A 17167-nucleotide genomic window follows, 5' to 3' on the forward strand; every position below is an offset into this window, starting at 1 on the left:
CAGCCCTGCGCCACCAAGTCGTGCGCCGAATTACGCGCATGTTCACTTTGCATTGGTGCAAGCGAAAAAACGGTTTGACGTTTATTTTTGTTTCGTTCGCACTCATTTGTGTCACATATAACAACAAATCGACGAAACGCTACACGGTTAAATAAAACAACCTGCAGAAAAGTTCTTTTAACTTACTTTTGAGTTGTGCGTCGCTTTCGCACTTATTAGTGTTGTCAAAAACAAAACGAGAGGTTCGACTCAGTCGAGATCTTCCGTGGGGGAAGTTACTTTTGAGTTGTTTGGGGTGAACTCAAAATTAGGTAAATTCAACTTAAATTTAAGTATAAAAAACCTATCAATGAGTTGTAATTTTTGCTGTGGTTAAATGGAAACTACCTTCAACACGGTTTACCTAATTTTAAGTTCCCCCACGATACCACGAGATTGAGTCAAAGGAACTCAATTTTAGGTAGTTTTTTGTTTCCGTGTAGTTTATCTCGGGATAGGCAATATACACGGAAAAATAAAACAACCCGCAGAATAAGTTCTTTTAACTTAAATTTAGGTAGTTTTGAGTCTTGCGTCGCTTTCGCACTTATTAGTGTTGTCAAAAACAAAGAGAGAGATTTGACTCAGTCGAGGCCTTCCATGGAATAAGGTACTTTTGAGATGTTTGAGGTATTCTCAAAATTAGGTAGATTTAACTTAAATTTAGGCATATTCAACTCAAGGTTGAGTATAAAAAAACCTGTCAATGAGTTGTGGTTTTTGCCGTGGTTAAAGGGAAACTACCTTTAACACGGTTTACCCAATGCTGTTTTCGGTTTTAGAATCGAGTCGCCCCAGGTTCGCTGTAATGTTTACAGTTTCCATATAAAAGTGACAGCTCCGAGCGAACCTAGAGCAACTCTGATTTAAAAACGAAATCAGCATAAATTTAACCTTATTCCCCGGTACCACGAGATTGAGTCAAAAGAGCTCAACTTTTGGTAGTTTTTCGTATCCGTGTACTCTTCTGGTTTCTCACTTCTCACTTTCTGTCGTCTCAAGAACAGTGCCACTCACTATAGCTCAGATAAGTCCCGCTGTTATCAGACACATCAGAAACATTTTGCTTGCTATCAATTTACTCGGTGGCTTCGATCCCAATTATTGTCAGTCGTAAATAATAATTAAAACTTTGTGCTTGTACAGTTAGTTCTCGTGTTTACATATTATCCAATACTGAATGCATTCGTGGAAAGATGCATTCCACCAACCCAAATGACCTAGTCGTACCATGTTGGAATGGTAGATACATTTGTGAAGTGTATTAATTTTTAAAGAAACTTGGTAAAGCGATGTTGTAGGTGTATATTTTCATTTTGGTAAAATGATCGTGCAAGATAAATGAGCGATAAGCGACTTACAGACTCAATCTAGTGCGTGCGTATTTCGATTGATTTAGTAAGTTCCTTAGGGGACAAGTAGATTATTTTGTGTAGACAGTGACCGTCACTTCCTAGTTTATTGATGTACGAAAATTTGATTAATCTGAGCGTACGTGTACCTAGTATGCTGTGACTGTTTATTTGACCGCTGCGATGTACGACTACAGCAGCAAAAGATAGAAGTGCTCAAGGTTTACCTTGCAACTTGGAACAGGCAGTCATGTGAAGATATTCTTTGAGAAATTGTTGGCTAGGCTTTTGCAACGATACTATAAGATAACAAAAGTGTTAATTTGAACTATAAAATTTATATTGATTGGAAGAAATTAGCTGAAAAGGTAGGTAAAAAGAATATGACAACGTGTGCCTTGGGAGATGCTCTATTAGCATAAAAATATAGCGTAATGCATAATACAATACATAAACATAATAAATCATGTACTACAGGCATTTGTAACACAACAAGATTTTTCTTGTTTACATCTTTTTAGAAAATCAATAAAAAATTCTAAAGTTTTAGAAGTTGAACATATATATTGTTATATTACGAAAGATGAGCTCTATCGGTTTATGAAATAAAAGGAGAATTTTATTCTTCATTTAATGACCCAATTGATGTGAAAGTATGTGGCTGTCAAGGTACACTATTCGCCATCTCCAGACTGGCGAAAGATAGGTATATTCCAAGTAGCACTTGTAACAAGCAACGACAGCGATTAGTTGCATAAGCATAAGCTTTTACATGTGCGCTTTTTTGGTTGCTAAACCAGCTCAATAAACGTTGCCATATACCTTTATATAACGAATTATGTTGCTGAAACTGCTAGTCAACAACCGGTGTTGCTCGGTATCTTTCATATCACCATATTTGAACCAATTTTCATTTCCAGAGGTTACTGTTCTGATCGTTCCCATCGCATTCAATTAGGAGACGAGCTCTTATTCATCTCATTAGTCAAGATGTCACACTATTTTGATTGTAACTCGGCTATTACTTATGACAGACATGTAATATCAAAATCACTGTGCATCATAAAATCATATGTCTGTCACCCAGAATTGCGGTGGTATCACGCAAGCATCATATTACAATATTGATTTCGGCACCATGGTGTACGACCGTTGTACTGCCTCAAAATACAATAAATGGAAATGCTACCAGCGCTATTTCCAGGCAGTGAATTATTACTTTCCATTACTTTGACGTTCGAAAAGGTTCGTTATTTTGAAACCGGTTTTCCTTGCGTTTGGAACTGAACACGCAAATATAGTGCAGGGCAGTTTCGATGATCCGTGGATTAAAGAAAATTGTCATTTCTGGTCAAATGAAATAAATTTTACCTCCTGAATAATATACATTATATATTGGAAAATACTTTTTATGGTACATGTGTCAAAGTTTGACTCATAGATCTTTCTTTCGTCAAACTTTTTTGAGAAGTGAAACGAATATCGTGTAACAGTGCTTGGATTGCGCTTGAATAGGTATCAGCATGCTTGCTTCGTTCTTAAGAAGCAGTAACATAAAAATGGTTTGGAAAATGTAAAATATTCGCGTTTGATGGAAGTGAAAAGTCGATTACAACGCACCCTTATTCATTCTACCATTTGACCTAATGCGAAAGCAGACACTGCTCTAACTAATGTATTCAAATGAGTGGGATGAATACAGGAGCAGGGAGCCAAGATTAATTAGGGCACAGTAATCCTATGTCGATGCATAGCTCAGGAAGCGGTTACAATTTTTTCAAAATTTATCATGATGGTGTATTTTTACCAGAACTACCTGTCTACCAATAGAAGTCTGATTTCAAACTGGAATAATAATTATTTTTTTATTTTCTTGGGACGTCAAAACGAATTAAAGTTTTTGAGCAGAAAACGTATTTCTCGTCAAGTCGGTTTGGTCAGTTTTTCGACCCGATCTTGTAACCCTTATGTGAAAAACCATTGAATGTGCTCTAGTAGACGAATCAAGTTAAAATCGAATAAATGCATTGTTGAGCATATTTTCCTTAACTCTAAGATGCAAAATACGCAAAAATGTTTTTTTCTTCTTTATTTCGCACTGCAAGATACTCTTATGGGCAACTTTTACTATATAATCAGGAAGGATTACGAGATTATGTCTAGAGACCAAAGAAGAATGTTAGTTGGTTAATTAGCTTTGGTTTCTTAAAAAGAAAAAATGTCCCTATTTTGTCAATATCCCTATTTTGTCAGCCTGATAAAAACGTCTTTACTGTATGACTACTCGTTGGGTTATTCTTTCAGGCATTTTCACTTATATGTAGCCATATTATATCATATGCGCTATCGTACCGCGTGACCATGTTGAATCCCCCCCCCCCCCCCTCCCCCATATCCCCAATGGAATTTTAATTGATTAATGAACTGATCTGAAAACGACTATCCAAATTTTAAAAGATGTCTACAAATCTTTCTATAAAACGCTCTGTGGAGACATTCAGAGAAAGCACATTGCTTCCTCACTATCGCAAATCCAATGGTTACAGGCCGGGCCGATATCGCTTTTTTATCATATAGCGCATATCAGCTCAATCAAATCAAGTGTTTATATTCCTGGGGATCGAAGGCCTGCACACTCTATCCATTAATATCTGTTTCAATTTCAAAAAACAATAAGCAATTTGTCAGCTTTGATAAGATTACAATCCACTGAAGTGATTATATGGTATAGTGTAATAGTGCATGTAAGAATAGTTGGGCAGTTAAATTTACAGATCAAATTTGAATAAAACTTCCTTCGCTTGTTTAGAACAATTTAGAAAGTACATCGTAATTGAAAAAATAGAGGAACCCGGGGGGCTATTCGGACCTCCCTAAGAAAATCGAAAGTTTGAGTTTGAAACCTCAGCTACATTTTGGTGCCATAAAAGTACATTTTTTGAACCACCCCATGGCAGCGTTAGGCGACGATTCGCAAAACTCTACTTTTGCCAGCTTTTTACAATGTAGGGGCAATTCGGACCTCCCTACGGGGCAATTCAGGTCGTCAATTTTCCAATTTTTTTCAAAAAATTCTTCCGGAGTTTTCTAGGACCCTAAACTTTTGTCAGTTTTCGTTCTGCTGAATTTAAAAAATCATCAAAAAAAAAATTGCCAAGCGTCGAATTCATATGATATTGAGCATAAGCATGAGCATGATGAACGTACGATTTGTAGTCACCAGAACACGCGAAATTGCACAGAGAATCACGAATGGGACTTGGTAGTAATTATCTATTCTCAGTGTGTACGTTTTTTCTTTCAAAACGGTGTATTTCGGGATTGGCTCAGATTATATTTAGATTATTTTGTAAAAATGTTTGGGGAATACGACGAAATTAAAATTTTCCAGATTAAAATATATGTATTGCGAGAAAAATGAACTTTAATTTTTAAACTAGAAAAATCGCATAGTTGGCAGCACTGCCGCTAAAAACTAATGTTTTTTCTACACTCCTTGAACAATTTTCTTCTAAGAATATTTTGCGGTTTGATATTAAAGTATATAGAACCGGAGATATAATCAAAAGAAAATGAAGGGTTTTAGCAATTTGTAAGAACGGGAGGTGCTCCCATGGACCGAGGGGTGATTCAATTGGCGCAAAAAGAAATCTAGCGCAAAAATTAGCGTTAGATTTCTATATATTTGCCCTAGATGAAAACGGGCTTCAAAATTGGTTCAAATTTGTGAAGGTTGATTTCAAGTTTTCATCTTTTTTTATCATTTCGCGCGGAATGACCCATATTTAAAAACAATTATTTCAGGTCAAGATCACATCATTTAGAAATTGTCAATTATGGAGGGTTCGAGGGGCAAGCACTGGTTTGAGTGCGTCGTATTGAAAATACCAAATATATGTTGAATATAATCAAAGTGAATAATGAAAGTATTTAAAAATACTACTGTTGTACTTAATGAGGTACTTAATGTAATTAATGTCGATGTGTGAGTAGTTAAAGTATTTAAAGTACATATTGACGGCAATTAAAATATTTTGCGTATTTAAAGTACAAAGTTGCTGTACTTAAAATCTTTTCTGTAATTAAAGTACAATGAATTTGACACGTACTTTTTAAATATTTGCGATATTTAATGTACTTTATGGTACCTAATGGTACTTAAAGTAACTAATTAAGTACTACTTTTGGCATTGCGTCGTATTGAAGATTTAGTGCTTGCCCCTGGGGAGGGTTAGTATCTTCGAAGAATTTTACACCGCAAACCAGCAAATCTTCTGATAAAATAATTTTGACGTCGAATCCTTCTAGAAGCAATTATGAAGAATTCACTCTTCAATCAAATTTAGTTCCAGACCTAATTTTTTCTTCAAAGTTTTCCAGCGTGCTAATACATCAAGTTACATTTTCTCACAAAGAACACAATTAACAAGTGAAAGTTTATTTATATCTTTACTGCGTTCGCAAGAGTTCAAAACAAAATTTAATAACGTATTGTAAATAAAGCCATGCCATATACCCTAAGTAACACTTCTAGTATGACGGCAAACAGTCTTCTACAAATATTCTAACTTTGATCGTTATTTAAATGATATCAAAGCTGGCTTATATTGTTTCGCAATTTATAGTTTAGCAGCATATCTTGAATGATTTGCATTTCCGCTGTAGAGCAAATTGTCGCTTAATTTTTAATGATGGAACAGATATGTACAAGGTATGAAAGAGTTGTGAAAGTTGAGACTGGACAGATGACTTGTCACAGGACGCAAAAAGTTTAATACGGAAGAATGGCTGAAATCGTGTCGGAACTTAAGGGGGCTGTGTAAGATATTATCGGTTAAAAAATGGCTTCTTAATTTTTTTTTTCGATGCAAGGATTGTTTGTCTATTCAGTCAGGCGCCACGTCGAAAACTTGTTCTGCGGTGTACACTAGGGGCAGATCACTCTAGAAATGTATAACAAATTTGCATCAAATTAGAAAAAATGCAATTAATTTCCATTTTTGCATCAACGCAGAAAAGTTTGTTTAACAAACCTCCTACGCTGATTCACTTTGTTCGACATTTTGTTGAACTTAGGGCTAATTTTTTGTAGGGTTTTGACGTCTTACAGGCAACGCAAAATACATTATGAATTTCTATTTTGATGGAAAGAAATGCATTTAATTTAGCTGATTTTTAAAAATGCATCACAAGTGATCTGCCCCTATGGTGTACATCATAACTCAAAATTCGCACAGTAGTTTTTCATGTCATTCCATAAGTGACTACGGGAGCTTTTAATTTTTGGTCGATTTTCGAATTTTTCGTAGCACTTTGAAACCAAAGTCCGATTTTTGCTAAAAACGATTACATGTGTTATTGTAAAAATAATAATACTAAGCAATTTTCAAAAAGCTGTTGTGGTTACCTAGGCAATTATGTGTAGAAGAACTGTGCAAAATTTTAGAACCATTGGTCCAGGAAATTTTGAGTTAAGGTTTACGCCATATTTTGTCGAGATGCCTTCTGAAGATTCACTGTCTGCATCCAGTGTCAGCTACAATTTTCAAAGTTATAATTGTCAATCAATTAGGAGACAGATCGCAGACTGTAAGAGGTACACCATAATTAAATAGTTATTTTGCAAACGGGATTTGACGATTTCTCAATTTTCGCATGAAGTCAGCAAAATTCTGTTGAACTGAACGTTTTAACAAACCAAGATGTCGAAAACTCAGCAATTTGGATTGAACGCATTTAGCAGGTTTACTTTGCTAAAAATCAACTATTGAAATTATCAAATTCTCAACTCAGTTACTGAACTTTTGGTATTTAAGGCTTGATTGTGCTCATAATTTGAATTACTACATTTTCAGCAAAGTAGGTCTGTCAAATTTTATATGCATAATTGGTAGAGTAGTTGGGTAGGATAGTATAATAAGCCCCACCCGGCCAAAATGTCAGATTTGTATTCCAAGCACAACATAATTATCTGAAGCATATAAATAATTGAATTCTGTATTTCTCATGTGTTACAAAACACCAATTTATACAAACCTTTCAAAAGAGGTAGGCTTACACCATTTTTCTATAAGCGTTTGATTTAATTTGAAACAGTCAGATTTGGCTGAGCTGTCTGACTACAAAATATAATGTTAGAGAAGCTCTCTCAGGTTAGCGACTAATTGTACATTTAAAATTAAATATGTTTTCACAATAACTCATTACCGAACAATACACCCCATAACATTCTCGATTGTATGGACCATTATTAGCAAAACAGTAAAATTACGTTTTAGCCAATTATTGATCCTAAATAATTCTAATGTTTTTGTCTTTCTCATATAGAAAGGTTATGCAATGACTCAAAAAATCTTCAACCTAATCCCGGCCCGGAGGGTCGTGTGTCATATGCCATTCGACTCAGTTCGTCGAAATCGGAAAATGTCTGTGTGTATGTGTAAAAAATGTGACCTCTGTTTCTCAGAGTTGGCTGGACCGATTTGCACAAACTTAGTCTCAAATGAAAGGTACAACCTTCCCATCGGCTGCTGTTGAATTTGTTATTGATTGGACTTCCGGTTCCGGAGTTACGGGTCGAAGAGTGCGACCACGCAGCGAATTGCCATATAAACTGAAATGAAAAATTCTTAGCAAGGAAAAAATTTCAAAATCGAATTTGCATTTTTGATGCCAAATGACTTTAAAATGCATGAAACGTTGAGATTTGATGAAAACTCGAAACATTTTTTTTGACTTTTTTGGATTTATTTTTGCCTTTCTCATATAGAAAGGTTATGCAATCACTCTAAAAATCGTCAACATAATCCCGGCCTATAAAGGCCTTAGGTAGGGGTATGCAACAAGTTGAAAATTTTCGGCAGGGTCCGGACCCCCCGAATCCGCTGCTGGTTTCAAGCGATGTTTCAGTGTCGACACATAGTATCTCAAGATCTTGGCTGTCGATCCATTGGATGTATCTGTAAATCCTACTGAATATGTAATATACATTCCCATCATTGTATTGAACATAACCAGCCATGGAATCGTAGTTTAGACAAATGAGAAAGGCACAGTTGCACTACTAGGTGGATTAAAACAGCTTTTTCAATTCAATATTACCGTGGCTGTTTATTCTTTTGCAAAATTTTAGAACGCGAATAATGATTTCTTTTCTTGTATATAGTTGTCAAGTTATGTGTAATAAAATTGTAATGTATACATTTGAAAGCTTTTAATAAATATAAGCTAGAAAAAATTCTCGCGTTCATGATTGAAAAATGCACAATTGCACCGCTAGGTGGATTAAAACAGGTTTTTCTAGATTCCTTGACTTTGAATTTTCTTCAAAAACGTCTCGCGGATTGTTCTAAAGTTAAATTATTCACTAGCCTAGGTACATTTTCAGCTATTTTCTAGCTCTTTCATAGATATTACATGGGCGCATACGGGTTTCAATCTTGTTGAAAAACAACATTTTGGTATTTAATTAAGTAATCTAAAAGATATTCTAGAACTCTTGAGGGTTGGAATAAATGGGCTGCTCTCGCATATAGCTAACTTAGTACAACAAATGTTTTGAACGTTCATGCTGTAGTGCTTATCATGCGGTTTGATATCAGGTGGCACTTCACTCAGGCGATACATTATAAAATCGTGAAAGGCCTTGTCAGTCGACTTTCAGATAGATTGACGTCATTTTTCCGGCTTCGATTGGTGTGATTCACCTTGTAGTGATTGTTTAAAGGAATAACTGATATACTATTCTAAATTCCCGAATTGATTGAATTGACTGGACAATACACCGACTGCTAAAAATCACAAGGCATACATTTTCTAAAAACTCAATCAAATATGTAACGTTTAAAAAGTACATTGCTGTATGCGTATTTTCAGTGTGACATCCACAACTTGAAACCAGCGTAAGCATGGGAAACATTACATCGTCCAGCACAAAATTAGCAGAAAAATGTCCCATGCTTCAAAAAAGCGAGCTGCCCCTTGTGGCCGGCTCCTTCAGAATGGCGAGTAAAAACTCCGATAAATGCAAGGAGGAAGATCTTATGGTATGCGCGAACATTCTTATACACCATACGCTTTAATTAAACTACTCATTACTTCTTGTAGAAATTCTGGGGATCGCAAATGGACCCACGACTGGCACAATACATAACAAACTTCCTTTTCGGACCACTAGGATCGCGGATTGGCTTCGTGGAATTGCCCCGATTCGCAGAATTGTACGTGTACACGGTGCGAGGAACCGGGGACGAACGGATCAATGTACTGTTGAGTAGCTTGGGTCAGACGCTTGATTCAGAGCCCACCGATATAGCCTATCCACTAATAAAAGAGGTAGTTCGTTTGTTTGGCGGTCAAATAAGTTGATAATAAATTTTTCCGGTTCCAGTATGTGGAGGCGGTTGTCAGTAGCTACATGCGAGCTATAAGACTAGAAGGAGGAGCTGAGTTCAAATCGTGGGAATCACGTGGATTTCGTATTGTGAAAGAGTGCATACAAAAACTAGCTGAAAGTTTAGTCTACGATGTCGTTCAGCAAGGTACACAGAAAGTGACGCGGGCTGATGCCGAACGATGGTAAGTGTGAAAACGATTCGCAAATAGTATTGCGGAATTATTTGTTTTATGCAGTTGCACTGCATTTATACACCATACTAACGTAGCACTTTACACAGGTTTTCTACCATTTAAATCCATTCACTTGGTAAAGTGTTATGTGCATTCCACTAAGACTTCCGTTCGCATGTACAATGCATAATAACATTTCGAATGGTTTATGTTTGTGAATCTATAAATAGATTACGTAGCATATTGGAATGGTTTAGAAGTTTGAAATTTTCACTAATATGGTGGAAACTTCATCTTCGATATTTTTATATTGTTATAGAGAAAGTGTGGCAATATCGCCATGCGGAGTTGAGTTTTCTCAAAATCTGTGAATAATTTTCAATATTTTTGTTTACACGAATGGTCAACAAATTATCATTATTATAAAGTATTACATCACAAATCTTAAGGGGTTATTTTTTCATATTCGCGTGTGTTCTTGGAGGGTCACGCGGACCGTCATTCTCATATTTACTTTTCGGTACACGGATTACATTCTGACGGGGAGTGAGTTACCCCATATCACTAGAGTTTTACCGGTCATGTGGCCTGTGTTAAGCCAAAGAGAACCAAGCGCCATTTGGAAGTACTTTCCTAAAAATCGCCATTGCAGCTAATGTAGCACTATAAACACCTACATCAATTTATTTTTGAGAACTCAAATAGTAATCGATAGCAAACAAGTATCCTTAAACAAATTAATGTTTTCATTAAAAATACCAGAAAAAATTATGGCGCTCAGTTCGCTTTGGCTTAACGCAGGTCATGTAGCTATGGAACGTGTTGTCTAGTGGATATGACTGCTTTCTTTTTTTAATTGGTCCAATTGAACGCATAGACCAAGACTGCTGGTATCGAGAATAGAGACTTCCGGAAGTGATCGATTTCTGATCGTGCGAGCGTAGGAGTTTGTAAGTTCACGCTTGAGACCGCGTTGGAAAATTTAAAAGTGCTGAGACGTTAACTTTATCACTGGGATGTTATCATGTTTGCGAGATCGCGGGTGTAGGTCGCGTGGATGGTCACGAAAGGCTCAAGCATTTGTATGTTAACATGTTTGTCACGTGTATGAATTCGATTTTATAATCATGTGGCCATTCGCATATTAGTGTGCGGTTACACGTGTAATTGAAATATTTTAACCAAAACATGACTCGTATTATTTACTATAACTCTTCTGAATATGCTATTGAGCTAAATGTAACCATTACTTCACAAAAAAATATAGTTCGTTGGAATCAAATACTGATACACAACCATGCACTGCTAGGCCCCAAGCAAAACTGACTCAGATATCACTTAGTTATAAGTTTAATAACTTCTTTCAACAAAGCCGGATTGACTAGCATTAGACAGGATTCGACAAAGTTACAGACAATTAAATTATTAATTTCACTTACGGTGATCATACGATTCATATAGTGCCACCTAGCGGCGAATAGCCGAGCTAAAGGGTTTTCTCTATGCAAATTGTCGAAAAATCCCATACAAATTTCAGACACGTTGGTCCGGTAGCTAGATTTATCCTATTTGCTTCAAATTTGGATCAAGTACTCCGGGTGCGACTAGGAATCGACTCATGGGTGGGTTGATAGGGGTTATTTTTTCTTGTCACTCTAATGAGCAGGTGTAGAGTATGCTAAAACACAAAACATACAAAAGGCCCATAAACCCTCTCGGTTTACCCGATGCACCACTATCGAGGCGCAATGCAAAAACCTTCTTAAAGCAATTGTTTGTCAGAGGTTCTTTAGCACTGATGCAGACAATATGCTTGATGATGTTTGCAATACCGTACGGAAAAACACTCGATTTTGAGATGATTGCGATTAAAGTTTAGTTTCAAGTCAATATTGTGCTATGTTAACACCTTCATGCCCATGTTGTTCATGGACAACAACATTTTTAAACAGCTATAACTTTTGATTGAGGCAAGATTTGCTCACAAAAACTAGTAAGGCTAATAAATGTGACTATTGTCTTTCAAATGTGACTATTGTCATTCATGAAATTAGCATTTTCATGATGTATGCGCACGGCAATTGCAAAATTCATAGATCCCTGAATTCTTTATCTCTTTCTTACTATTTGAAACATAAAAATAATTTACTAAGACTTTGCCCCACAAGGTAAAATAGCAAGTTAACAGAGAGTAATTACCTACATACACTGATTATTTTCAAAGGTTTTGAAATATCTTAAGCACGGTTGATAGCTGTTTGGTAAGAATATGCAACAATATCTATAGCAAAACAAGCAAATAACCCCAAATTTCGCCCTATTGGTAGGATGAAACATTCTGCCGAAATTTGGGATAATTTGCTTGTTTTGTTATAGATATTATTAGCCTTCAACCTTAGGGTACTCATTTTGCCTCACTTCCCCAAGTTACCAGAGAAAATTATTTAATATTTATAAAAAAACATGTTAAACTATCGAAACTATTAAAATTTTGTATATATTTTAGGCTGTCCAAAAATCCTATCTTCCTCAAGATGCTGGAACACGTATTTTCCCACCTGTACAATTATCGAATTGTGAAAAACAGTTCCGACGATAGAAGGAAGGACGACACTGACGATGGCAAAGGTAGAAAGAAAGAAAATGTTCCCCACCAAGAAGTTGTTCTGCATGCTATGCTTCCGCTCTGTGAAGGTCTGCAGTACATGCCCGATTATCCAGCGTTTACCGATCTCTCGCAGATGCTATTTATCAATGCAAATCTCCCTACAGCGCTGCAGAATAAATGGCGCTTTCTGTTCTCCTCACAAATTCACGGTGAAAGTTTTTCCACTCTACTAGGTAAATACATTGGACATTGGGTTAAACACAGCATAATTATTTACGAATTATTGTTTTAGGTCGCATTATCGATCAGGGTCCAACTGTGATAATCGTGGAGGATACCAATGGGCACATTTTTGGTGGCTTTGCCACAGATTCATGGGCATTAGGGCCTAACTATGTGGGAAATGATAGCTCTTTTCTGTTCACACTGCGACCGAAAATGCGCTGTTTCTCAGCTACTGGCTATAATGACCATTATCAATATTTGAATTTGAGTCAGCAAACAATGCCGAATGGTATGGTGAGTATTAAAAAAATAAGCTATAACAATACGCATTGCAAACTGTGTGCTTAAATATAGACTAGAAAACTTTTCATACTACTGTTGTATATGGGTCATTCCACGCGAAGTGATCAAGGCACGTGTAATCGACCTTCATGGATTTGAACCAAAATTGGAGGAATTGTTCATCTAAGGCCAATATATAAAAACCCAAATTCTTGTGGCAATTGAACCACCCCTCGTGTCATGGGAGCACCCATCGCTTTGACAAATTGCCAAAACCCTTGATTTTCCTTTGATCATATCTCCGGTTCTATTTACTCTAAAATCAAACCGAAAGATAGCTTTTGAAGAGAATTATTCAAGGAATCTAAAAAAAATATTAATCTTTGGCGTGCCAACCATGCGATTTTTTTCAGTTAAATATTAAAAGTTAATTTTTCTCTTAATAAATATATTTTAATTTTAAAAATTCGAATGCCATTGTGTTCCTCAGACATTTTTGCATAAAAAACACATATAATCTCAATATAATTTGAGCGGATCCTGAGATACACCATTTTGAAGGGAAAAAATTGCAAATTTTCATATAAAATCGCAAGCGCACAGCACTAAAAAATCAACTTGAGTATTCTGAGTTCAAACATAATTAGAAGTAGACGAGAAATCTAGCCAAACATGTCAAATGGTCCTAAGTGAAAATGACAGTTTCTCTTTGTTTACTTCCTCTTTCGCTAATAACTCGTCCGTTTATACGTTTATTACTCAACTCTTAGCATAATATGCTAGTCGAAATGACCCGAGGGGTGGTTCAATTGACAAAAATTTAAGTTTTTATATATTAGCTTTAGATGAAGAATTCCTACAAATTTGGCTCAAATCCGTGAAGGTCTATTTCAAGTTTGTATCTTTTTTTGATCACTTCGCGTGGAATGACCCATATGTATTGTTATTATAACAAGATTTTTTTTTTTTAGGTTTTAGAGGTTTTAACCTTACGGTCATTTGCCTCTTATCTGGTTATAAAAATTACCAACTACGTTAAGCCCGCGCATTTAAGTGAATATAATCTAAATGTAATGATTATTATGAACTTGGCTGAAAAACCGAATTTTCGGTCAAATAATTTTCTGAGCTTTGTACTTTCGGAATTTGGTACCTTCTAAGATTTTTTTTTTATGATTTGGTAATTTCTAGAAGGTAGTTTTCAGGGACTTGCTACTTCCTGGAACATATGTTTCTGGGGAAAAAGCTTCGGAATTTTATTTTCTGGGGAATGGTTTTCGGGGATATGTTATAGAATCGTAAAAAATATAAAAGGGCTGCATTTAATCATTTTCGATTTTTTCAATGCATTTCTTTTTAAGGATTATCTGTACTGATTATATTGCTTGTTCACACGTCGCGAAATCAGCCATATAACTGCTAGCTTTGTTAACTAGCACTATAAAGGTATAGACTGGTATTTAGGAGTTTTTTGGTACGTGATTAACATTCACAGTAGGTACCACAGAATAGCACATATCTGATATTTTGCACCTTTCTTCAGTTTATTGCCACTTGGTCAAGTCTACTCATAAAATGTTAGCCGTCGTGCCAATTTTATAAATAACTATTTCAATTTTCCAATTAATGTAGAATCATTTCGCGCCTACATAAAGAATAACATGGTATATGAGTTTTATAAAACAAATAATTACTCTGGGAGATATGTCGATACAAAGTTTGATAAAAAATGGGTGGTTTAAAATTACCAGATGGGTTCGAAACAAGTATAAAAATTAAAATAAGAGCCAAATAGAACACGTTATTGATAATTGTTGAATCTCGCGCTCGGTCTAGTCTCCCCATGTTCCTCTAATTTACCATAAGTTGAAGCTGTGTACTGCAGGGTTCCATTTTATACCGCTACAATGGCATTTTGTTTTGAGCATAACGCGAAGGGATTCTCGAATTGCCCAACTCTGTCGTTATACAGAAGTACTGGTACTTATGATGTTGTTTGCTCCTTAACGGGTTATATAAGGCAAAAATACCTATCGAGAAACATCACTTGCATTTTGAAACGGGTCCCCTATATTGAGCGACTATCTTTGAAAACAAAGAGTGTATCCAGGATCGTGTTAGAATACTACTGATTAATTTTCATGAACGTTTACAGTTTTCAATAAGACTGCTTTTTTTCGTTTTCAATGAGGCTTTCTCGGTTGAATCTCAAATGTATATAAAATACAAAAAAGTGTTTATTTACAGGGTATGGGTGGTCAACACAATTATTGGGGTATGTGGCTCGATAGTGAGTACGGTGTTGGCGAAAGTTCTGAAACTTGCACCACTTACAAAGGATACTTCCAGCTGAGTGCCACTAACAAATTTACCGTCCGAAACGTTGAGGTGTGGGGTGTCGGCGATAAACCGGAGAAGGACACTGACTTGGTAGGTATCTCGGTCTGTGGGCAACAATCAGCCACTAATGATTTATTTATAAAGGATGAATCTCGCTCTCGATCGATCCTGGACACTAACGCGGACAGCAAAGCTATCCTGAAGATGAGTGGTCGCGAGCAGTACTCCGACGGATACCGGGAGGAACCAACGGATTAGAAAAAGAGATCGAACGCCAGAAACCAACAGCACAAAAACTATTCATCGCCTCAAGTCAACCTAGTTGATGTGTTGGATACGTTCAATTTCAATTTTCTCTAGAATGTTTTACCTCAAGTCTTATTGTTCAGTTACTGCAAGTGAAGCAGAGAGAGATAGAGAGAGAGAGAGCCAAGTACACAGTGTTTATTGTTTCATCGTTCGATTTTTTATTCTTTTCCAATCTGGCGTTTGCGATGCACTTATATTATTTGCGCTCATTTTTCCTAGGAAATGTACGAAATATTGTTCGTATTAAAGATACAAATGCGAATTAAGTCTATCATGCTTAATTAAAAACATATAGATGTGATTTGAATGTGAGTATAATTGCCCTGAGCTGAACGTAAGATAAGATAAAACAAGTAGATTTGAGCAATTGTCACTAAGAAATAAATTATGCGGATTAAATGTAATACACACTATTGAGATTGTACAAAGAAATAATGCGTTTGCACAGCTTCGTTCTAAGTTCGATAATTTATTGCACGCATTGCACATGAGTGAATTAGTGCCAACACATTAGCATAATTATGTTATTTTGTGCCATATGAAATGCGAATGACAAAATAGAATAAATCGAGCGGAATTTAGTTATTATTGGTTTCGACAGACGCTTCAGGGAAGCCTAAACGTTAGTTTTATTTATTGTCAATGTGCTACTCTAACTCGTTTGCTCGAACACTAATATGAAGACAATTATATTGGCATCCAATCCAAAATATTGGTCATCTATTGTCCGAAAGCCCCGACTAGTTAAAGTTGATCCGATTTAAAAATTTTAGGTTTTAAAAAGAAAGGTTAGGTTTAAAAAATTTGAAATCGAAAAATATTGGCTTTCTGGAACCCAACCGAAAAAATCTGCTTTAGGGGAAGGTAGGTAAAGACGGAATCTTAAGGGAAAAAACAAAAACATTAAGCCATTGCTCGCCAATTGCATACAAGTTGTGTTTTGAAATCATATTCTATTAATATAGTAATTCCATATCAACTTTTGAATAGGGCTAATAAGATTTTTAAACAAGCTTTTGTTTTGCTGATTTCTCTTAATTTGTTATAATTTCACCACGGAAAGCATTTGAAATTGATTCTATCAATGGTAAAGGTGTCGATTCATGTGTACTTTTCATAAAATTGGGGCATGTATGTTACATTGTGATTGAATTTCGTCCGAATGTTGGCGAGTTTTTGTAAATTTTTTTTTCTAGGACAGCAAGATCGGTTTCGACTTCAATCTCCAAACATTCGAACAACTTGGCATTAAATAAAGGAACAATGCAAAGGTTGCGAATCAAACATCGCATTGCGATGCCGCATCCAAATTCTGGTTCTTCGACCTTCCCCCGAAAACCAGAAACTAAAACACCTAACCTAAAAACTAAAGTTGTTCTCCGGAAAGAGCTATTCTTCAGAAAACCATTTCCTCAAAAGGACCAATTCCTAGAAAGTCATATTC

At 35.9% G+C, this 17167-nt stretch overlaps 1 protein-coding gene across 1 annotated transcript; it reads left to right on the plus strand.

Annotated features, from left to right (window-relative positions):
• The first annotated feature begins 1044 nt into the window (after positions 1-1044).
• On the plus strand, positions 1045-16433 carry LOC131682079 (MTOR-associated protein MEAK7). Its single transcript, XM_058963272.1, has 8 exons — positions 1045-1759; positions 9267-9436; positions 9498-9725; positions 9781-9968; positions 12466-12800; positions 12860-13086; positions 15322-15504; positions 15559-16433. The coding sequence occupies exons 2-8, from the start codon at positions 9299-9301 to the stop codon at positions 15670-15672; spliced, it is 1413 nt and encodes a 470-aa protein (XP_058819255.1). The 5' UTR covers positions 1045-1759; positions 9267-9298; the 3' UTR covers positions 15673-16433.
• Positions 16434-17167: the final 734 nt, after the last annotated feature.

Source organism: Topomyia yanbarensis, chromosome 2 (assembly GCF_030247195.1).
Source record: "Topomyia yanbarensis strain Yona2022 chromosome 2, ASM3024719v1, whole genome shotgun sequence".
Lineage (NCBI taxonomy): Eukaryota > Metazoa > Arthropoda > Insecta > Diptera > Culicidae > Topomyia > Topomyia yanbarensis.